Source organism: Cylas formicarius, unplaced genomic scaffold, assembly GCF_029955315.1.
Source record: "Cylas formicarius isolate icCylForm1 unplaced genomic scaffold, icCylForm1.1 PGA_scaffold_8__14_contigs__length_24414737, whole genome shotgun sequence".
Classification (NCBI taxonomy): Eukaryota; Metazoa; Arthropoda; class Insecta; order Coleoptera; family Brentidae; genus Cylas; species Cylas formicarius.
The window spans coordinates 586465-611020 of NW_026844361.1; the positions used below are offsets into that span (position 1 = coordinate 586465).

The following is a 24556-nucleotide window of genomic DNA, read 5'->3' on the forward strand; positions in this document are numbered from 1 at the left end:
GCCCAGAAAAAGCAATTGTTTATCTAAATTTAGAAACAACCTTAAAAAAAAACAGTTTGCAACGTGTCCATTGGGCTTAAGAGTTGTTCCATGGAGGTAAAGAAGAAGAAAATAAGCAAGAACCACTAAAGGATTGTTATATTCTGTGCCTCAAGTTCAAAGGAAATTAGGCTTATAAAAATGGCTTCCAGCAAAAAACATATTTACAAAACATAAGATGATGTAAAAATGTCCGTTTTCCTATTTTACGTTTTAGTTTTAAGTGTATTCCGTAATACGAAATGTGAGTTGCCGTTAGCCAAAGTTATCCAATCTTCGTATAGTCTCGAACGTTTGTTCTTTTAGGTGATGTAGCTTTACAAATTAACAAAAAAATCGAAGATGTGATATATCCTGTGAATTGTAAGGTCGAGGAGAAAGTGGGGACACCATTTTCTTTGGTGTGTGAGTTGGTGTCCACTGCAAACAAAACTAATGAATTTGACGACCAATTGACCTGGGTAAAAGTGGACAAAAACTCCCCAAATCAACTGAAGTAGGCATAAACTTCAATGATTATCCATCCACAGTAAGTTTGCAAAGTTTTAATTTCAGATTTACGAGCGACGCTTCAAACTGGAAAAATGATCTTATAAAGGAGATGAACAAGTCAGAAAAGAAGTTCAAACCCTTGCGGGTGGACGATCGCGGCAACTACTCTTGTTTTAGTTCTAAATTTAACATCCACAAGTCCGTGGAGATAATAGTGAGGGACGATTTGCGACGAAAAGAGCCCCGCCCGATGAGGGAAACAATTATTTGTAACAAGCACATGTTCCATTGCGTGCTAGACGGGGTTTGCATCTTCCAGCATTTCGTGTGCGACGGCAAGGCGGACTGCAAAGACGGCTCGGACGAGAGTGTTGACACTTGCAACGGGGATCCCTGCAAAGGTTAGGTTTTCCATTAAATTTTGAGATTTTGCGAATATACAGGGAGTATTGAAACAAACGCGGGAAACTTGAGGGGGTGATTCTTTGTTAAAAACAAAGGGTGTTTGTTTCATTTTTGGTTGAAAAGCCCGTTGTTGTTGCTTATCCCTGAATTTAAAAGGAAGTATGAACATTTTTCTGAGCTTTTGAAAGAACGAGCTTGCCCAAATATCTAGTTTTGCTTTACTTCAAAAAAGAGTTCATCCAGACATTGACATCGTAATTTTAAGAGCAGATAACGGAAATGCCAATGTCAAATTTTATTTCAAAATCAGAGAATCTATAGAGATCTATAAGCCACCAAACAATCTTAACGGTGACTCAGGTTTTTGCCTTTAACTGATATGGGAATCAGTTATCTGAGACAATGTTCATGTCTCTCCATTAGCTCTGCCCCACTCAAACAAAATGTAAGCAGTCAATTAGTCAACAGGATGATTGGCGAAAACAAACGAAGCAGGATGAATCCAGAAGATTTATAAATAATCTTCTCAACTTTTGTATTTACCATTGTTTTTTTCTGCCATCTTTGACTCACCCTGTGCAACAAAGTGGGCTTTATTTTAAATGAGTCATCGCCCCCTTTTGCATTAAAACAACTTGTATATCGGGCTTGCAGATAAAATCCCCTGCGAGGACGGCAGGTGCATCCCCACCGCTTGGTGTTGCGACCGTCACCACGACCCCAACTGCAATATCACCTTCAGGCACACCTGCTGCCAGTATCTGTCCGATTGTAAGTGTCTCCGCCCCCCTTTAATTGCCAAACCTTTTGAAGCACCACTTTCCCCCCTGCCGTTTGCAGCATATGAGGAAATGGAAGTGGGTTTCCCCGACGCCCCCCAAACCCAGCATACGGGCGCCAGATACCTCTTCATATCGGTCTGCATCATCAGCATATTATTCTCGGTGGTCCTCTTGCTGCTGATTGTGTCGAAAGTGGTGATTTTCGCGAAAAAAACCGCCTTGCACCGTCACAACATCTGCGAGAACATCACTCTGCGCAACCAGACCAACCTCAACATCATACCTTGCGATATCTACGCGTACCGTCACTCCAGGACCAGGCGACCTAACATAGTCCGCAACATAATTATCGATTCATCAGACGTCAACGACCCGCTCCTTTTTAATCCCGCGCGGTTCAATGTTATTAACGCTTCTACCCTGTTCGATCAACCACCATCCTACGTGGACGTGTTGAGGACCAACCGGTTGGTCAGCGAACCACCTCCCCCATACAGGAGCGTCGAAATGCTGGACGAAAGGGAAAACGCACCCGAGAGTGATTAGCGGTCGTGTAAGTTGGAGTAAAGTCGTCTAATGTTGAGTAATATTTTATTTTAATCAAAAATTGTCCGTTCACCATTATGGCAGGGGGGCTTGTGCATTTCTGACGATTTATATTCACTGTGAATTATGGAGGTGGTCTTTAATGTGAATTAATGTGAGGACATTTCTTGAATATTCATACGAAGAAAAGTTAGGATTAAAAGCAGATATTACCATTGAAAAAGCTGGTGTAAGTACCGGAAAAAGTGGCACACGGAAAAAAAAGGAATAGATTTGTGGATGTAACAAAAAAAAGCTCTATATTGTTTTTCCTACTTACTTTTTGGTGACGGAAATAGGGGTCAGCGATCTAGAGCATTTAAGTTTAAAAATTAAGAGACATGAAAATATCAAAAGCAATTTTCATAATTGTATGGAATATTATGTAAATGTGTCAAAGAATAAGATATATTTTATCATAAATTTATTAATTTCATTATATTTTGCATTGGCTCTCTGGGGAAACTTCCGAGAATCCATGGGGATTTCGTGGGTTTATTAATTTTTTGGTTGAATTAGATACAATTCTAAGTGAGCACTGAAAAGGGTACTTTCAGCATGATCTGTTACAGTGCATGCTTGAATAAATAATTGAGGAAATTAACACGTGCTTGAACACATAATTGAGGAAATTAACAATTCTCCGTTTTTGGCGATCATGGCGGACGAAACAACACGTTCTTGCAAAATGTCAAACTGTAATTATTTTTAGATATGAACGTTTTTGGAGCTACTTATCACACTTGGTAACTCAATTTTAACTGTTATAGATCCTTTAATTCTAAATTCACCTTATAAATTAATTGGGCAAAGTTATGATTGGGCAGTGGCCATGAACGGGCAACACGCAGCATTAATTAAAAAAAAGTACCCTTATACTTACATTGTACCGGGTAACCCACTTTTTGCGAATTAAAAGAATTGCAGAACACAATACATTTTTGCCCACGAGCCGCCACTGCATAGTATCGCTCACATCACTGATTTTCACGTGATCGCGTGGGATTTCTCATGATTACTGTAGATTTCGCTTGCAAGGGATTTCTAATGATTGAGCAAGATATCGCTTGATTGAGGTGGATTTATCATTATTGCGCGAGATTTTTCATGATTGTCCGAGATTTTACTTTATTGAGCGCGATTTCTAATGATTTCTCGAGATTTCTCGTGATTGCGCGGTATTTATCATGAGTCCACGGAATTTCTCCTGATTGCTCGAGATTTCGCTTGATTATGCCGGATTGTTCAAGATTGCTCGGGATTTCTTCTTTTTGTCATGTTTGAATTTCTCATGATTGCTCGAGATTTCACTTGATGCGCGGGATGTCTCATTTTTGCACGGAATTTTTTATGCTTCCTCGAGATTGCGGTTAATTTGGCGGTATTTATCATGATTGGCCGAGATTTCGCTTGACTGCGCGGGATTTCTCATGATTGTGCAAGATTTCAATTGATTGCACGGGTTTGATCACGATTTGATACGACATTAGACGTCTTTACTCTATCACTCCTTTGTTTGCTAATAGCAAAACAAATAGTTGTTAAACTTCCATTGGTTTGCAGATATTTTATTTTCAGTATTGTTTCTAGCAATTGCGTAGTTGATATTGAAACGGTCGAAAGTCTGATGAACTAAGTGCCTTCAAGGAACAAAGTAAACAGATCGTATCGTGCTCATCGCTGTTAAGAGGTTGCACGAATTTCACATATCTCGATGTCGAAATCGTCTGTTAAAAACTGTATATTTTTACTGATGTATATAATTATGTATAGACCGAGACAGGACAATAACGCGCCATGCGGATTTTTTTTCGTTTGGGTTTGATTCCCTAGGTTTATGCATCGGACTGCAATATTGTAGTTTATAACAATTAACTTACTGTTCAAGATTATATTTTAGTATAAATAAATTCTATTTTAGATTAGCCGCTTATTTTATTGCCCGTAAGGGGGTAGAGCTCGCCTTTTACTTATTGTCTTCTCTCCGCAGTCCAACCCTGTACTATATATTTTTACATTACTCACTAAAATTTACAATTGAAAGGGTCATATGTAAAGCTCAGTCAGAGCAATTCTGCAGTTACGTCATAGCATCTTGATTACGTCACTATAGTGACTGGAGTATTTTCGATGCACTTATCGAAGTAAAATATTTTGGACCATGCAACGTTACCACTAGAAACAATAACATATCGCAAAATCCGTATCTCGAATTTTCCGCTGTTTTCTTATTATTATTTTTGCTTGATACTTTTATTAATTATTTTTATTTATTTTTTCTCCAAAATAAAAATGATATCGATAGCAGCATGGTGGATGTACGGGCCGGTTCGTACATCTGAATTTAATAACAAAAAGTATTGTTAACTATCTCTGGGATGAGTTAAGCATTTTAGATATTTGCTTTTTAAGGGTGTTTAGTTTTTCGTTAATACTTTGATCAGTTAATAGAATATTGAACTTCGCTCCGAAAACACTTCGAACACTCGTTTTCGGAGCGCGAGCATTGAAGATGCCAAGTGAGATTTTGGCGAAACGTCTGCAGGATTCCAGTCGGAGTTCAACAAGCGAACGGATGATATCCCGGAATATAGTGTCATCTCATTTTTCCATCCGTGAATCAATACGTGAAAAAAAAAATATATATATATATATATATATATATATATATATATATATATATATATATATTATATTAGATAGCACTGTTAGTCGGATCGGAAAGTAAGTTTTTATGCGGTCCCCTTGTACGAGTAGCAAAACAATTTTATCCTTCATAATTTCTTTGCTGAAATGTGGTAATGTAGTTTTGGAACTTTAAAATGAAATATAATTATGAACCCGACAATCGTTTAATGAAGGCAATTAAACTGCCTCGTTAGTACCGATACATATGGCATACAATAATTTATGACCAAGGCACTAAATCTAGACTAGCGATAAATATGGTAACGTTGTAATGTTATGTTTTGTTCAATCCGATCCCCAAGTCAATATTCATATAAAGATTTTCCACTCTCGCATTTACAGGGTAGCCCACCACTGCTTATAGCTCCGTGAAATAAAAAAAGTTCAAAAATTATTTGTAGAAAAGTGCAGCATAAAATAATTACCGTTAGCTAGCAGTTCTCAATTTATCACTTAGAGATTTACTCGTATTTTGACACAGTTTGGTTTGATTTTATTTACAGATTACCCGGGGCTGTATAACAGCACTACTGCACAAACTAGGGAATAATTATCATATATTTTAGGCACAAAATAAAACACATCAGATATGTGGCCGAATACAAATATCAATTGGAAAGGTTTATTTTTGAAAAACTCCCAGTGCTTCAACAACAAAAACCCATAACGCAAAAAGCAAAGGGGAACAATTCGTGCATATCGATCGATAAAAACTGGGAGAATATTACATGCATCGATTAACTAATAATCTTTCAGAAGAATTATTATTATTTTACTTGAACAAGTGGTTCAGTCCATAAACGCAGTATAGTATCAGATGTTACAGGAATGATGGAACCTATTTTGGCACCATAGTACCGTTTACAATCTGACCAAACCATTTCCAAGCGGAAGCCGCAAAACGCGATACTTAGGAACTACCTATGCAGTTTTTCTGGTCAGTGTTTCTTCACTAACATCCATAGTTGGTCTTTCATTAAACTTGGTTGAACTGGAATATTTCTTTTTTGCAGTCATTCGACAAGAGACTGCTTGATCCACCTTTGATTAGGCAATGACAAAGTGAAGCTTAGTGACGTGAAGCTTTACTAAGATTTTCAAACAGCTGTTGACTGAACCACCTTTTAAAGTAAAATAAAATTATATAAATTACTTCTTTTCCCAAAACATATTACTATTGAGGAAATGAGAGGTTTCGTCGGTACAAAACTAAAACTTTTATCTCGGTTCATAAGTCGGAAAAACTACTTTTCCCATAAAATAGAAATATAAATCACCTTTCAAAGTTTTCAGTGTTCGCTGAATCATGGTAGTTCCCCGATTTAAATATGAGGCTGGCGTACACCACAAAGTAATTTTTAGGGACAGAATGTAAAATTACAAAGCAAGCAGTTTTTTCTAGATGCTCAATTAATGAACCATATGAAATATTACCATTAATTTCATGAAAATTAAGGGAGGAAAACTAATTATTAAAATGAATGAATTTTTTCGATCCAAAAACCACGAAAAAGTTATATAGGTCTTTGACTACACACAAGGAAGCAGTACCACAAATTATATTATTCATTTGGAAAATGGTAAATTTTCAAATGTTTTTCACACCTGTTGCGTACATAGCACAAATTTGTTTCCGGATGCTCGTGTACTTTATATAGGGTGTTTCGTACGCTGCGATATGACGGCTCCGAAGTTTAACTTGATGTTGATGATAAGACCGAACAATTGACGATACGCCCGTCACAGCAAAAAGTAAGAAGGCACAATCAAGAAAACATTTTGTTGCGGTAACAGTAACGAGAAGAAAACTTCAACAGCGGCGGGTTTCCATCTCCTTCGGGTCGTTCTCGGTAACTTTCACTGTCGAGCGGTTCATTGTCGTTCGAGTTCTTGACGCGACGATGACCGCGAAACGAAAACGCGAGGCTTGATCGCGTTTTCCGTAATATCGACTCCGAGAAAAGTCTTCGAAGACCTCACGATGAAGCAGTAAGTATTGAAAATTCTGAATTTAAAATTAAATTTAATAATCTCTTTATAATTTATACGATTCCTTTCCTTACGGTGTAGAATAAATTAAATCCCATTCGGGAGTTTATACGGATGCGGTCTCCCATTTTATAAAAAATATTTTTTTTTCTTAGCATTGAGCTTAAACAACACGCGTAAATTACAAACATATTAAGCCTATCTAATTTTAATAAACACTTTTAGGCGGGAAATGGTCTCAAATATTTAATTTACCCTTTAATTAGATAGTTTGCAAGTTTAATTAGCTAATATTCTATTCATTTTAATGTGCCACATATGGAAATTATTTTTACCAATTGCACAATAAAAATACTAATATTACCATAATCATAGTAGGCGCACTTAAAATATTTGCAAGTCAGACAGCATACAGGTTAGGGCGAAAAAAAAAATTGTACAAGAGTTAGATAAAAAGTTGTTTAAATTAAACATTATTTCTTAATATCAAAGCAGGGCCTACTAGAATAAAATATTAATAATTTCATTATTATTATGAAACCGTCGCAAATTATTCAATAGTAAATCAATTTAGCAAATTTTTGTTTCAATACCATCTTATTTCATAAAATTGACTGAGATTATATATATATATATATATATATATATATATATATATATATATATATATATATATATATATATATATATATATATATATATATATATATATATATATATATATATATATATATATATATATCGAAACACAAATTTTAATAATCAAAATTTTTTGTTTTTACATCATTATGTAAAATACCTAATTATACACCGATCTAGCGTGCGGACAACGTGGATCTGAGCCTCTTCCGACTTTCCCGGGATATTACCGCACGGCTTGAATTTTGACATTTGTGACGGTCATGTCACTCAACATATTCGTGTTGTTTTGCAAAAATACAATAACCAAAACTAACGGTCTTAGAAAAAGTATAATATGCAATGCGTTTGGTAAACTTGCAGCATAAAATAATTACCGTTAGCTAGCAGTTCTCAATTTATCACTTAGAGATTTATTCGTATTTTGACACAGTTTGGCATGTTTTTGATTTTATTTACAGATTACCCGGGGCTGTATAACAGCACTACTGCACAAACTAGGGAATAATTATCATATATTTTAGGCACAAAATAAAACGCATCAAATATGTGGCCGAATACAAATATCAATTGGAAAGGTTTATTTTTGAAAAACTCCCAGTGCTTCAACAACAAAAACCCATAACGCAAAAAGCAAAGGGGAACAATTCGTGCATATCGATCGATAAAAACTGGGAGAATATTACATGTACTAACCAAAACTAACGGTCTTAGAAAAAGTATAATATGCAATGCGTTTGGTAAACTTTTTAAGTCACTCGTTTATTAATCACTCGCTCCGCTCATGCCGAATAAACTCGTGGCTCAAATACCGTTTACCGCACTTGTTGGATAATATATTATTAAATAACTAAAGCATTGCTTATTATAATAGCCATATGAAAAAATCGTCATTTAAGTAGCAAGCAAAATTATTACAAAAACCTACTAATGAAGAGAAACGCGTAATCAAAGATAACCATAAAAGGCTTACTAAAATAAATAATATTATATAATAATCTGAACCAATTTATAAGTGTGCAATTTAACAAGATAGGAAAAATAACATCACGAATAACAACATATTTAGAAGGCAGAAGAAATAAAATGATTAAAAATAAATTATCAGGCTTTTCTGTATGTCCACCTTTTCGCTCGATGCATGTAATCATAAAATTATAAATTTTTTGTTCATATATTTACAAATAAAAAAATCAAATCTGCTGATATCTGGCGAAGAGGGCCCCGTAGATCGATATTTCGTCCTAACCATTTGTTTCCAAATTGTCTATTTAACCATTCGGTAACAGTTCTAGAATAATAGGCAGGCCATCAGTCTTATACAAACCATGGTTTGCGACGTTCTTCCAAACACAAATGTTATAAAAATTGAGTAGTGAATTGGTTTTTTCGGATGTCGTACATTGAAGATATCTGCCTCTTCACGCACTGGAGACGGCATTTGAAATAAAAGTTCTTAATAATCAAGTAATTATTATTTTACAATAACAATGAATGACATCAGATTGTCATAATGCTTACTTCAAAGGCATCAGATTATCATAATATAAGAATTATCGAACATGCACCATCTCCTTATATCATGGATATGTGTGATTATTTTAATAGCACTTTGTGTTTGTCAACTATTAATAGATTATAACTACAGCTCTCTATGAAAAAATTTGAAATAACAATGTTTACTATTTTAATGACAATTTTTTAATAGGCTTTTCAGCAATGCTTTGGCTACTAAGAATTTTCATAAAATTTGTTTCGCTGAAAAAAATAAAAATCTTAGTTAATTTTACAAGTAAGATGGGATTGGAACAAAAATTTGCTAAATTGATTTTATTTTGAAAGATTTGCGACAGTATTCAAAATTATTGAAAAAAGAAGAAAAATATTAATTTCTTTCGAACCAAAAAAACTTTTTCATATTAAGGCATAATTCTAAACAATTTGACAATTTGACTATGGAACATGCACCAACTTTTGAAAATATAAAATATTAGTATTTTGATTGTGCAGTTAGAAAAATCTCATATGTTGGATATTAAAATTTAGATAAAATTATTATTACCCAGTTGAGTCGAACGCAGGGGCGTAATCATATTTTTTTCTGTAATTCTCTGTATTTTATGTGGCAGTCGAAAATGGTGGACGCATTTCGTGTTTATGCACGAGATTTCAGGGGACGCTGAAATTTGACTTTTCGAAATTGGCGAATTTACCCAAACTACACGACTCGTCAACTCGAACGACTACGAAAGCGAAGATTTAAAACACTAAAAACTTTCTCCGATTGCGACGACTGAACACAAATTGTATGGAGCGTCTCTAACCACCGTGACGCAAGATTATTACGACGAGATCTCATGATACAGTGTGGCCCAAAAAAAACGACCCCCCCTCCCCCAGAGGGTATGTTCTGACCGGAGATCTATCAAACTCTATTCTATTCTATAACTATTCTACGTCTTAACTATATATATGTCCCATTTTAGAATTCTGCGCTAAATTTCACGTATAATTCAAGTAGCTTACCCTATATCCTAATATTATTTTCCTTACACACTTTTGATTTAAAATATCCCCAGAGGAAAAAATCCAGTGGAGTAGTATCTTAGGGTCATTCAGTTGATCTCACGCACTTGCCGAGCAAAATGGAGCGGAACACCATCCTGTTGAAACCAAATCTGTCTATATATTAGGATGATTTGGATTTGGAAAGGAAACTGCACAATAGGAATTACGTCATTTTGGTTAGTTTCACTGTTGATGGTACGTTTACGGCGAACGATAAATTGGATTGCTTTGAAAATTTGGTTAGTTCCACAAGCGGCGATGCTATTGCTATTGATTTTAAATGTTGCGACGTCAGCGCTTCATCGAAAAAGTAGCATCAAAATTGAAATTTTTAGTGGGACACCATGTATATTATTGCATTTTCCTATACGCTAATACTTTATGATTGCTTTTTAATTATAAGTTCTATCTATCTATATTTAGTGGTTTTCGAGAAATTAATTATTTTCTTTATCTTTAAGCTGTGATAAAGAAAATAATTAATTTCTCGAACTTACTAATTATTTTCTTTATCACAGCTTAAATGTGTGGTGTGTGTGGTGGAAATAAGCTTGAGGAGAATCTATATAACGTGCTTAAAACAATATGGAAGGAAGAAAAAATGCCCTTGAGATACAGGGAATCAATTATCTGCCCAATTCATAAAACAGGAGATAATACTGTATCCGATAATTACAGAGGCGTAGCACTAATAGATACTGTATACAAAATTATGGCGATCGTCAACAAGAATAAATTAAAGGAGGAAATAGGGTAGAATCAGTGTGGCTTCTGAGGTAAATAGGTCCGCAATGGGTTAGATTTACATATTAAAACAAAATTTATATAAATATATGCTGTTTATTGATTTTAAAAAAGCCTATGATACAGTCATAAGAAAACAATTCTGTGAATCGATGGTGGAATTGAAAATATCAAATAAAATTGTTAATTTAACAAAGATGACTTCAGAAACTATAAGGTAAAAACGTCAGAAAAATTCCGGGTAATGACTAGGCTAAGATATCTATTATCAATATCATTATTTAATATACTATTGGAATATTATTTTAGAAAAGTAGACAAAAATAATGATTTAGGGGTATCTATAACATCAGATTGTGAGGAAAAGTGTAAAATTCAAGAAAGGTTAGCAAAATGTATGAAATTAGAGGGAGGATGGCTAAATTACATCCTATTGCATTACATTACATATTAAGAGCAAGAAACAAACGTGTCAAGGAGTCTCAAAAAAAAGGCGTACGTACGTCTTGTATGGTTGTCAAGTATGGAAGCTCGACAAAAGGGAGGCGGAGCATTAGAAATATTTTAAAGGAAAGTATTGCGAAGAATTATTGTTGGAAGGAAAAGAGAGGACCACTGGCTAAGAAGGTCTAATATAGAGTTTAAAAGGTTCCATGGAGAACTGTTCATAAAAAACGTTGTCTTATGTCAAATAATTCATTTTTTAACGAATTTATTTATTTTTATAGCCAGAACATGCAGAACAAAAGAAAATTTGCTAACCATTTTGCGAAAAACATTTTAGAAACTATTTACACTAAGAAGATATTAGAAACTTAAAAAAAAAATTGCACACAGAAAAATGAGTTCAATCCATTCATCATTGCATTCTAATTCTTTATTTCCGAAGAATATATTTGTTCAAAGCATCTTACAATCCGACGACTAACTCTTGACGCGTGACTTTAACGCACTCCATAGTTAAAAAACTAATGGCATTAGATCGGGGGTTCTTTCTGGCCAATCCTGCACCCCTAAACGTCGAAAGCAATGGTCATTAAATAATTCGTATAATTCTTACTTTATTATTTTTTAACAAAACACATTCAAACTCATTTTCCTTTGAAATCCCATTTCTTATGTTGCATGAGGATTGTCGACAGACCAAAAGTGGTTCATTCCTTCGATTTCTTTTCTGAAAATTTTGTTTCGTCGGCCACCTAAAAGATTAATTATGCCACAGTAAATTCAGTTTTCAGAGAGAAGCTTGCTTGTTATTCAAAAGAGAATTTAATTTGCTCTTAGAATATGTAATAATATACATCGTGTTTAATTAAACAATAAAACATTTTTTACTATTTTTCTATCTGGTTAGCAAATCATTAGTATTGACCTACCCTGTATAATATAGAACTAATTTCGATATTAATAAATTCCATCAGTTTCGTAGTAATAAAAATGAAGAAAATAATTATGTTCTCAAAAACCGCTGAAAATAGATATCGCATCGCCGCTTATAAACGTTCGAGATACCATCAAACCGTATATGATTTTCTTTCATGCATTGGGCATTATTTTTTTAAAGAAATCTATAGTTTTGTTTATCTACCATTTAAACAAAACGAGGCTTCTTCATTAAACATTATCTCATTATGAAAAAATGGATTCAAGTTGCACATTTCAATCATAATTTCACGAAACTATAGGCCTAGGTCGGGGTCATCTTTTTTCAGTTCCTGTTCGTTGGCTGACATCACTATTTGGAGCTTCTTCAGTAGATGCTCAACCGGGATTAACCCCAACGTCTAATATAATGTTTAATCTTATGTTATCATTAGTTTTTGGATGATCTCCCAATTTCTGGGTCTTTCAGGATAATTTGTGTTAAACAAACTACACACTTCTTGAATGCTGGTTTTATCTCCATACGTATTAAAAATTAAAATTTCAATTCCCCGATTTTTATGTAAATGCGTCATATTCTCTGTCTTTACTGACAGAAATGTAAATGTAACAATTTAAGAACTTTACTGGTTCTAGCTACTTACCTATTCATTTCAAAATAAGATTTCTGTTTTTTATTCATTTGCTTATAAACGAGATGGTATGCTACATGAATTATTAATTAAATTTGACATGGTGGAAATTAAAAAAAGTATTAAAAAAAAAACTTGTATCGACATCTACATTTTGATATATCCTATAAAATTTCTGTTTACTTGAAAAAATGGGCAAGAAAAAATTATGATTTTTAATTAGTTTGTTCCATATTTTAGCCATTCACTATACATTAAAAAAAACTTCATATGTACGTATGTCTTAAGTTATAAAATACAGAGTGGAATATTTTAAAAAAAAAAAATTTTTTTTTAATATATGTAATGCCACTTTAGATATTTAAATGAAATTTGGCACACATGTACTACTACAAGAAGCATTATTTAATCTACTACAATTATTTTAAAATACACTGATTTCTCTTAAAAAGAAAATTATTCTTACTATCTCCTATCATTTCTAAAGAAATTTAATTTATTGTTTTTTTTTTCAATCCGATCTACGGTTTTCGCTTAAAAAATGAAAAACCTTTTCTCTGCATGGTTATAACGATATCATTATTATTTCTTACTTAACCAATTGTCTATCTGTTTTATTAGAATACATAGAAGAATCGTACGAATAAGAAGTACGTAATAATAATTATTAATTCTGTTGTTAAGGCAGTTGTTTGACAGTTGTTTGACATCAGTTTTTAAATTCAGTTCTTCGTGAGTTATTAATTTGGTGTTAGCATTGTTATTTTAAAAAGGAATGGTCGAGTTTACTAATGAGAAGTTGGCAGATATGTATTTTATGTATGGTTTGGCTGATGGCAGTGTGCCAGAACCTAGCGATTATATCAAATGCACTTTCATAAGAGAGTTATACCAGATAGGCGAATATTTTCAAATGTACATAGAAGGTTGACTGAAACATGCTTGAGAACAAATAACCATTTAAAATGGGCCCTTGGAACTGTAAGAGCTCAATAAACTGAAGAAACAGTTTTAAGAAATACTATTAACAGATAAAGCTAATTTTTCCAGAGATGCAATCAGAAATTTCCACAATAACCTTATTTGGATGGATGAAACCCCCATGCAGTTGTAGAATTTCAACACCAAGAACAGTTTTCGGTAAATGTTTGGACTGGAATTGTTGGAAATTACTTAATTGAACCCTTTTTCCTGTCAGAAAAGCTAAAGGGTAATAATTATCGCCGGTTTTTGAAAATGTTTTGGCAATATTGCTAGAAGAAGTTCCATATTTAGTTAGGAAAGAACGTGGTTCATGCACGACGGCGCGCCTACTCACTTTAGTGTTGCAATAGAAGAATATTTAAATCACACATTTAATAACCAATTAGTAGGTCACGGCGGACGTCAACCATGACCCCCTAGGTCCCCAGATTTAAAAAGTTTGAACTTTTTTCTTATGAGGCATCTTAAGAGTATGGTTTATCATACCCCAGGTAGCACTAGGGAAGAGCTGAAGGATCGTATAAGAGCTTGCTGCGATTTAATAAGAAACAATGGAGGTATACTTCAAAGAGTACTGGGCAATATGAGGAAAAGAACTGAACCGTGTATCCTTCAAGGGTGAAGGATACAACAACTTATCTAGTTTCTATGTTTTACTTTTTTTTTCAAAAAGGTTGTTATTAATTTATAAACAGACAATTTTCTTGAAAACTATGGATGTTATGTTATTTCATTAAAGCTGTAAAAGTGAAGGACACTAGTTGGTAACTAAAAACCAGATATTTTGTTTTTGACGGATATTTTACTTTTCACAAAAAAATAGTTCTCGATATCACCAGTGCACCTTATTTAGCAAAATATTCTTTGTTCTGCTAGATGTCCAGATTTGAATTGATTCAGAATAATATGAATTAAGTTTTGGTGCCGGTAACGGGCGACTCAAAAGAAAAACGTTTCGCTCTTTCAGCTCGTGGCTGGCGAAGCAAATCAGACTCTGGGTGGCCCAAGAAAGCAACGAGGACGATCCGAAAAATGCGATCTTGGCCCAAATACTGACGCCGTGTTTTAAACAGGTAAGACAATGCGGCGAACGCGTTAATATTCTGGTTTATTAAAATTTAAAAAGTGCGCTGCAGAAAACCGTGGAAAATATTTTTAGATTTCCAAAAAGGTCGTCAACTTAAAAAGAATTTTTCACCGAATTATGGTTTTATAAAGCTAAGCTTTATTCGAGTAATTTTTGTTTAATACTTTTTGAAGTATCTATCAAAATAAAGTGGTGGGGGTAATTCAATGTTTTTTTTTTAAATAAACAGCTGTAACTCCTGTGCGACTGAACGGATTATAACAAACTTGGTCTGGTTAAAAAAATGTTTCTCTATAAGTCTTTCATGTAATATATCCAGTTCTTAGTGAATCGGCTAGAGCGCGTTCTTTAATATAATAACAGAAGATTGCAAAATTCTTTGAAAATTCAAATGCAATAATATAACTTTTCTTCAATAAAAATCTAGTAAAATGATGACCCAATAGGCTAGTAAAAACCGTATCTTGATATATAAAAAGTAGAAATCGGTTGAAATTGGTGTGGTTTGATTTAAAATATTGTTTTGTATATTTTTTACCCAAACGGCGTAGTGCCTATAAATTTGGGAAATAGAGTTCGTCTTAAGCAGATGTATATGGATTTGTGATAAGTTATTCCCTTATGTTAATACGGTTTTCGGATATCTTATATCCACGCTGGTAACCAGGCCAGATGGGATTGGATATCCCGTATAAGAAAATTACAGGATTCATTTTATGACTATTTAATTAGATGTTGTTCCACTGTATGAATATGTTAACAAACTTGGAGGATGATGGAATAGTCCAGACCCTTTCTTTAGGAAGGCATCCTTTAGGAATTTTGTATAATATGTACTAATGTTTGTAATCTGGCCAAATTGGCCAGTTTCGGGGCCAAATAAACCAGTAAAATAAAAAAAAAACTAAAATATAATGGTAAAAAAAATTATGTATCATAAAAATTTATAAAGTCGTGATTACACAAGTAATTATTCTTGTGTATTTGTCTTTTTCCAGAGTTCAAAGATAAAAGTTCATAATTTTATGATTTTTAAATAATAAAAGTACTCTTAATTCAAAAAATTTAAAAAAATGTGTAGAAGCATAAGAAGGAAAAATGCCCGATTTTGAAATAAAACTAATGCCTTCTTAACTGTAGTAACTGTTTTCCTAACAGGCTACGAGTTATCTCTTGTATTCATATTTTCATAGCGTCTTCCGTTGTTGATAGAATTTGGTAAACAATATCTTTTAACCGACCCGACAGATACAAATCCAAACATACAAGATCTGGGGAACGGGTTGGCCAAAGAAATAGAGTTTCTCGTTCGATCTGCCTCTGATATGTTTGATCTATATATTCTTGAAAATGTACGGCGCAACCATCTAGTTGCAAAAACATATTTTGCCGTAACTATAGCTGCTCATCTTATAGCAAAATAGGCAATTGGTTTACCAGAAAGTCATAAAACATTTTGGTGGTTGATCAACAAGATAGAAGTGTTGCACCTCGCGCAACCAGTTTACTCTATAGTTCTCTATTTTCTCATAAACGAATACAGCTTTCTTATTTAACATGACAATCATAGTTGGCTATGGTCTTAAAAAATGCCCGTATCGAGCTCTTTTCAGCCATATATATTTGTCGGTACCTGTGACGAAAAATGGCGGAAATATAAGTTAAGGACATAACTTTTATTCTTTGTCACACATAATTTTAATGGTCAAACTTAAGTTATTAGCAAATAAAAAATGTATGAATCGACAAGCGAATTGCAAAATCCAAGCATATCCTCAATGGAACTAGCTGACGTCACAAATGGAAAAACTAAGGTTTTGATTACTTAAAAACATAAATTTAATCCATATCGTACCAGAAAAGTCGAAAAATTGATTTTGATTGAATTGAATTTATTTGATTTATTTTATATTTTTTTATATGACATCTGTTAGAATATATTAAGCACGACCTACTAATACATAAACAAAAAATGCCCTATATTTCCGCCTTTTTTCATGACATATACCAAAAAATCTATATGACTGAAAGGGCTCCACACGAACATTTTTTTAAGACTGTAGCCAACTAAGATTGCCAATATAAAACAAGAAAGTTATTTATTTATCAGAAAACGCAGAACTGTGGAAAAAATCTGAGTACGCCACTCCATAAATAAAAAAGTTAGAGGCAATTTTCAAAAGGGGTGAACAATATCTCGGCTGGTAGTGAATACATCGCCATGCGGTTTTAACCAATAAATGATTCTCAAAACTCGAGTCTTTGACATGTAAGTCGATTTTGCTCTATCTAGTTCACAAACAGGTAATTCCTGTTCAATTACGACCACCCTGTACATTTAATGCTTCTATTTAAACCTCTATGGTTAACGGTTCCAGTCACACAAGGGTGTCATTTTGAAGTCCCGTATATTATTATTTGACAAAAAGTTTTTTTAATATAATAATATAATATATAATATAAAATTAAATTACTTTGACATAACTGTAAATGTAAGGTAGCTATAAAATATCATGATACATGTATTCATGGAAAATTGAGTTATTGTCATTCATAAATGTTTTGTTGGCAAAATTTAAAAAGTAAAGTAAAAGAACTGTAGGGGTGAATATGTTCAAATATGAGACACTGGTGCTTTAAATTGTGTAGTTATTACTGATTGCTCGGTCGGTTGAAATCAATCGATTTAGATATAATTCTACGCGGTCCAAACATTTCGCATCGGTTTCGAAGTATTTAGTAAACTAGTTGGTTACGTCTTTATCAATGTTGCAAAAGTTGTCATGACATAATCGACTAATTTTTAGCCAACTTTTACTGTCCTCGATCACAAAATACACATTTCGTCCGACCAAACGATGCAGATCGTCCGAAAAGTACGTATTATATATATTTTTATGCCCTTTATACCAGGGTCGTCCGTAAGAGATATAAAAAAATTAAAGGTTTCACGATTGTAATTAAACTGGAAGAATTTTTGGTTTGACGTTTAAAAAAATAGAAAATAGAAGCTAGAAATATTTTCCCATATTTCGTTTTGGGTATTTTGAATATTTATTTTTGACTCGCATTATTTATCGATCTAACCTAAACAGTTATAATTCTGTCATTCGTAATATTGTGGATCCATGGGAACCACCCACTTTGGTATTTTTCCGAAGTGAACGGAACGCGAACCGGAGAAGATAGTCTGGCTTTATAAAAGCACTGGTTTAGTCGGATTTTAAGTAGCTCCCATAGTTTTGTTTTTCATAGCGTCGCTTTGCTACGTCAGTTTCGTTTCCCATGAATCCGAGCCACTTCGGACATTTTTGGAATTTTACCGCACGGGTTTGGGGGCAATCGGATGTTTTCGGAGATATTTCCCACGTGGGGGAGAAACGTATCCTTGCTTCACCACCATCTAACGGGTTGATTTGTTGGGGGTGTGGACTGTATTCTTGCGGGGCTGGTTTATTTTAAATGATAGCCGTTTAACACAACACAAACTATATTCTGTCACAACGCGACGACGGTACAAGATAAGGCATTTAACAATCGGTTTATTTGAGTTAATCACAAACACAATTTGCGTTAAAATAGGGATTAAACTTTCTCGAAAGAAACCGTTTGAGGGGCTAGTCCAAAGAGGACACCGACTTATAAGGGAATATTAAGAGTGAAAGGGGGGTTTAGCGATAGGGCGATTTTCACTTTTCTATCGTCAAGGGCGGTCGCGGTCGACTGACTAACTGCGCGCAACGCATGTCTGGAAAACAGGCGTCGTCGGGGCGGTCAGTCACGTCTATGCAGCGTGATCAAGGGAGGCGATAGACGTTGTCACGTCTAACGCAATATCCGCGTTTCAGGGTTCGCGAGGGCATTGGGTTGTTTTATCAACACCCACGCTTTGAATTTTGACGTTTGTCAATTCTGACAGTCATGTCAGTAAATGTATTCGTGTTTTACGAAAATGTACCCAAAAACTAACGGTCGTAGAAAAAGTTTGGCAAACTTTTTAACTCACGCAATGCCGTTTACCGCACTTGTTGCATAATATACTATTACATTCATTATTTAAGAATCTTGTAAATAAGGTCCTTAAATGGAAAAAGACTTTTAAAAAATATTCATATTTTTGTTGAAAGACACAGACGGCTCATGCTCTCAGACAATATGGAGCCAAATTTCCCCAAAGGAGATTTGGAGAGTTTTGGATGAAAATATGCAGCTAGATATTCTTCTGACTTTTGAAAATACTCCAGAGACCTCCACCTGCCTTGCCGCTTCAGATGTAGACGTAAGACAAGCTACGCTTCAAACATGTTTAAAAATAGCCATTATTGAAGTTCAGAAAATAAAAAATGTGTTTTTGAGGTAAACAAGCAGCATTGAAGTTGTGCTTAAAATTTGATCTGTCATATTAAATTTTGTTCCACAACAAGAAGTCGAGTGGAGAGATATCTGAACTATTCGTTGGTCATGTTTCATGTTTTCCTATCGGAGACAGATTACGGAAGTAAAAAAGAAATTGTTATCTGAATATTTAAAATCAGCAAAAAAAACTCCCACGTCTTCTACTGAAAAATTCTTCCAGAATCTAGCGGCCTCCGGGCCTCTACTCCTCACCGTTGGCACCGGCGTCACGGTGGGCTACTCGGCCGTTCTGCTGCCGCAGCTTCAAACTAAAAATGGCGGCATCCCCATTGACAAAGATCAAGAATCTTGGGTAGGTAAGGTCGTCTCAAAACCTAGCCGTCACAACTCCACCCATTCGATCGACTTTTAGCGGCGATGGCCGCCCTGCCGATGGCTTTGGGCACTCTCCTCGGCGGTCTGCTCACCGAAAAATACGGCCGAAGATTCACCCACGTCTCGACTTGTCTTCCGACTTTCGCTGGCTGGATAATCATCTACTGCGCGCGCAACGTGGACATGCTGCTGGTCGGTAGGTTCCTTACGGGTTTGAACGCCGGCATCTTGGCACCCGCCACCGGGGTTTATATCGGCGAAACGTCGGAACCCAGATACAGGGGATTCTTGCTCGGTGAGTTCGCGTCAAACCCAATTTTTTTTAAACTGGTCACCCTGTATATATTGTGATAAAACGATCTACTTTGTCGTCAAGAGCATCTCAAAAATATATAAAACTACAGTTGTTTTTAATATTAACATTCGCCGAAAATATACAGGGTGGGTCAAAAAAGTTAGGTCGATACCAATTTTTTTTTTATAATGAAACACCGTTTTTGCGAATTCTGTATCAAATTTCACGTACCATGTATTCATGTAAAAAGAACAAAAAAGAAATTTAATTTTGAAATTTGAAATTTAATTTGAATAGAAGTATCTAAATGCATCTAAGCATCTAAATGAAACCCATACAATTGAAATTTTAATTTTTATTAGATATCGAGATTAAACGAGAACTCAAGAGTTTGCACTATTAAAAACTCTAACGTTGCCACGTTTGGAATTATGTGGGGCGTATTTATTGGCTAAGTTAGCAAGACATGTTCTACAATCTTTAAAATTCGAAAATCTTACCTGCGTCTACTGGACAGACTCAACAATCGTGATAGGTTGGTCAAAAACACCACCTAATCAATTGAAAACATTTGTTAGCAATAGGGTTGCTGAGATTCAGGACATAACGAGTCGTTTTCCTTGGAAATATGTTGCTAGCAACGATAATCCTGCAGATCATCTAACATGTGGACGGTTGCCTTATCAAATGGATCCAATCCAGGAGTACAGTTTCGAGAACTTACGTGACCCACGTAACGATATCAACACACTCATCCAACAAAATACTTATCCAAGTTAATTTCCTTTTGAACTGTGGCTTGGATTTTCAGATTCATAATTAATTGTTCAAATAAGACTTTAATCTCAGGTCCTTTAATAGTGCAGGAAATAAATCATGTTTTACTAAAACTTATCCAAGAATCTCAAATGGAATCATTTTATTTTGAGTATCGTAATTTGTCACAAGGTAAACCTATTTTATCAAATAGTCAATTATTAAGCCTTTCACCATTTTGGGATGGTCAAGTCATTGGTGTAGGCGGCCGTTTAATAAATATTTGTATTTGTGCCATGCGGGTCCTCAAACTATCCTTGCTTCCGTTCGTTCGACCACAGCGGGCAGAAATTTAGCAAAAAAGATAGTAAGAGAGTGTATACATTGTTATAGGTACCAGGCAGTTATTCAAAATCCCATAATGGGGAAATTGCCTTCATCGCATATCAATCAAGGCTATCCATTTGAGGCCACAGGAGTCGATTATGAGGGACCTTATTTTATTAAGAATCATAAAGGTCTCGATGCTAATCGATCAAAATGCTAGATATGCTTATTCGTTTGCCTTAAAATTCGAGTTGCGCATTTAGAATTGGTTACAGACCTTACTTCACAAGCATTTATCGCATTATTTAGAAGGTTTACATCTCGAAGGGGTAAGCCAACTCACGAGTATTCTGACAATGTCAATAATTTTGTGGGCGCCGACGCGGAATTAAACCAAACTTTAAAGGATAGTAATTTTCAAAGTGACTTGAAAAATTCGTTAAGTTCTGGTAGCATAGCATGCCGCCTTGTGCACCGCATATGGGTAGCATGTGGGAAAATGGCGTCAAAAGTTGCAAGCATCATCTAAAAATGATAATGGAAGTTGTAGTTTCCACCTTTGAGGAAATGTATACGTTGTTGGTTCAGATCGAATCAATATTGAATTCTCGTCCAATTTTCCCTATGTCCACCGATCCAAATGGCCTAAGTCCTCTTACACTAGCTCACTTTTTGTTGGGAAGATCACCGAGATCCAGACGTTTCAAACAAATTCATGAACCGCTTGTCCAGATTTGAGCCCCTTCAAAGAATTCAACAGCACTTCTGGAAAAGGTGGCGGAAAGAATATGTCAATGAGTTGCAGTATAGGCACAAGTGGAAGAAATCAGGAGCAGAAATACAACTTCACGCAATGGCGTTTAGGTCGGGTATGCAAGTTGTTTTCGGGAAATGATGGTGTATGACGAGTCGCAGACGTAAAGACTTCAAGTGGCGTGCGTGACTACGGCGTGCATTCACAAAATTGTGCGTGCTCCTAATGCAGCAATATGATGAAGCTGATGTTTGGAAGAGATGAGAGAACGAGAGAACATACGATCATTCAATTTGATTTGCCAGAATGTTTTATTTCATTCGTCAACACTTCCATAATCTATTTTGTTTACTTACAATCGTGTGAAGTGACGAAACCCTTTAATTAAAGTTGTTTAAATACAATGATATTTTAAACTTTAGGGACCTAACCTCCATCAGCAGCTTTTGAACACAATCCTGAAACCGGGCAGCAAATCTTATTTGTTATATCTTAAAAATCCATAGAAATCTATAAACAACCCAAAAATCTAAACCGCGACTCAGGTTTTTACCAATATGGGAATCAAATTTATCCGAGGCAATCTACACGCCCGTCCTTTATCTCTGCCCCCCTTAAACATTATATAAGCAGGTATAGAGTAGAATACACGCCAAAATTAAGTCAGTCTGCCCACAGGCTAGACGATGAAAAAAGTTTTTAAGTTAACGCAATTGCGGGTATTGTAATTACCGGACTCAAGCCTCGTATCTCAGAACATATAAATTGTTTTGCTTTGTTGTTAATATTTCTTCTTAAATTTCGTAAAACAAAACCCAACGAGTTGATTTTTGCAGACAAAATTAAATGATTTTTCCAATTTAAATGTTGGTCGGCTGTAATTCCGAGGAACTTTGTAAAGCAACTTTTATGTTAAGACAAAATCCGTCCCTTTGTTGGAATTATGGCACCGAATCTATTTTTACGTCCGGTTGTTTATCATCTCTTTTACGGCCACACAATCAAGGCTCAAGACTTTGGAAAATACTGTTTACGCAGATAATAAAGAAGAACCGTCAATGGATGGAACCCTCAGGCACTCCTATCCTAACATTAAGTTTCTTCGACGACATATTCTCTATTATTGAGATAAGAAGTTTCGCCAATTATGTGCTCTATACCTTAGTACGGAATAGAACTTGAAATTCCTTATCAGTTTGGTGGAACTTATCAGTCGTTAATACAATAAATATGCATTAAAAAGATAAACTTTGTTGCAGGCGGAATATCCTTAGCGATATCCGTAGGTCTCCTACTAGTTCACGTGCTGGGGACGTTCCTCCATTGGAAAACTGCTGCTTCCGTATGCAGCACGATCCCGATCCTCGGCTGGCTGCTGATGCTACCCACTCCAGAGTCGCCGCCGTGGCTAGCGAAGAAGGGTTGCTCCGCCGGAGCCGAAACATCGTTCCGTTGGCTCCGGGGCGGCTCGGAAGAGTCCCAACGCGAGCTCGACATCATGCTGACAAATCAGAAAAACCACGTCGAGCGAAACCTCACGCCCAAGAGCTTCTTGGTGCCGGAGTTCCTCAAACCTCTTGGAATACTAACCATGTTGTTGGTCGTGAGTCAGTGGTCGGGCATCAACGCCGTGAACTTCTATTCGGTGTCGCTGATGAAGACTGCCGCGGGGCCCGGGATCGACGAATACCTAGCCACCGTCTTCATAGACGTGGTGAGAGTGGCAGCTTCCGTGGTGGCCTGTCTGCTGATAAGAAAATTCGACAGACGACGGCTGGCGGTTTTCGGAAGCTTAGGCACCAGCATCGCGTTGTTCATGCTGACCGCTCACATCTACCTCGCGAGGTTCCTCCGGCAGTCTTCTTCAACGCTCTTCTTCGTGCCCGTGGTGGCGTTGGCGTTGTATATATCGTTCGTAGCGGTCGCCTATGTGGCCCTACCTTGGACCCTCCTGGGGGAGCTATTGCCCTTAACCAACAGAAGCGTCGGCAGTGCTGTAGCTTCGTGTGCTGCTTTCTTAGCGATGTTCAGTGTGGTGAAAACGATGCCCGGGATGTTCGACCTCCTCGGTGCGGACGGTACGTTCTTGGTGTACGGAGTGATCGCGTTTTTGGGTGTGGGTTTCGTTTACTTGGTCCTGCCAGAAACCAGAGGTCGTACTTTGAGCGAAATCGAAGTTTATTTTAAGGGCGGCGCGACAGAATACGCCGAATCGGCAGCTTGACGCGTGGGGTTTCGCGAAATAAAAGACTTTAGTAGGTTTTTGTTTTTTTATTACCACCTCAAAGCCCCCGCCTCCGATTATGTATTGGATAGTCGGATAAAGAATAAATGACATGACGAAAGCCGCGTCTCCTTAGCTTGATCCCCACCTGAAATAAAAGGAGTTGAATTTTGAGAGACGTTTCCACTTTGTGGGTTTTATTGTCAACTTCTAATTGTCTTCTTGTAATAGAAATATTTGTCAAATTTCAAAGACTAATTGGTTTATTAACTACAAGGTCATGGATAGATAGATTCTGTATTTGACTGTGTTAACATTCAACGTATATTCACAGCACAAGTACATAAAAATGTATAAGGTTAGATGAAATCTACAATAGATATAAAAATGTAATATACAACATACAACAAACACGCATAAAAATAGAAGATATCTATCAGAATCAATACGAG

The 24556-nt window shown here is 35.6% G+C and overlaps 2 protein-coding genes across 3 annotated transcripts; both read left to right on the forward strand.

Annotated features, from left to right (window-relative positions):
- Positions 1 to 122: 122 nt before the first annotated feature.
- Positions 123 to 4228, forward strand: LOC132705819 (uncharacterized). The gene is made up of 5 exons (XM_060676721.1): positions 123 to 283; positions 346 to 535; positions 595 to 932; positions 1591 to 1707; positions 1777 to 4228. Exons 1-5 carry the CDS (start codon positions 229 to 231, stop codon positions 2262 to 2264), a joined length of 1188 nt encoding a protein of 395 aa, XP_060532704.1. The 5' UTR covers positions 123 to 228; the 3' UTR covers positions 2265 to 4228.
- Positions 4229 to 6594: 2366 nt separating this feature from the next.
- On the forward strand, positions 6595 to 24167 carry LOC132706523 (facilitated trehalose transporter Tret1-like). 2 transcript variants are annotated; one of them, XM_060677887.1, is made up of 5 exons: positions 6595 to 6980; positions 14898 to 15003; positions 19594 to 19729; positions 19786 to 20043; positions 23140 to 24167. In XM_060677887.1, the coding sequence occupies exons 1-5, from the start codon at positions 6973 to 6975 to the stop codon at positions 24102 to 24104; spliced, it is 1473 nt and encodes a 490-aa protein (XP_060533870.1). In that variant the 5' UTR covers positions 6595 to 6972; the 3' UTR covers positions 24105 to 24167. The 2 variants fall into 2 exon arrangements, with proteins under 2 accessions (XP_060533870.1, XP_060533871.1); XM_060677888.1 differs by lacking the exons at positions 6595 to 6980; positions 14898 to 15003 and having other exon boundaries at positions 19604 to 19725.
- The last annotated feature ends 389 nt before the right edge of the window (positions 24168 to 24556 follow it).

Coding starts and splice junctions, on each gene's coding strand:
- LOC132705819 (XM_060676721.1), top strand. CDS start 229: ATGTCCGTTTTCCTATTTTACGTTTTAGTTTTAAGTGTATTCCGTAAT. Junction 284..345: donor TGTATTCCGTAATACGAAAT/GTGAGTTGCCGT, acceptor TTGTTCTTTTAG/GTGATGTAGCTTTACAAATT. Junction 536..594: donor AACTCCCCAAATCAACTGAA/GTAGGCATAAAC, acceptor TTTTAATTTCAG/ATTTACGAGCGACGCTTCAA.
- LOC132706523 (XM_060677887.1), top strand. Junction 15,004..19,593: donor TGACGCCGTGTTTTAAACAG/GTAAGACAATGC, acceptor AAATTCTTCCAG/AATCTAGCGGCCTCCGGGCC. Junction 19,730..19,785: donor AGATCAAGAATCTTGGGTAG/GTAAGGTCGTCT, acceptor ATCGACTTTTAG/CGGCGATGGCCGCCCTGCCG.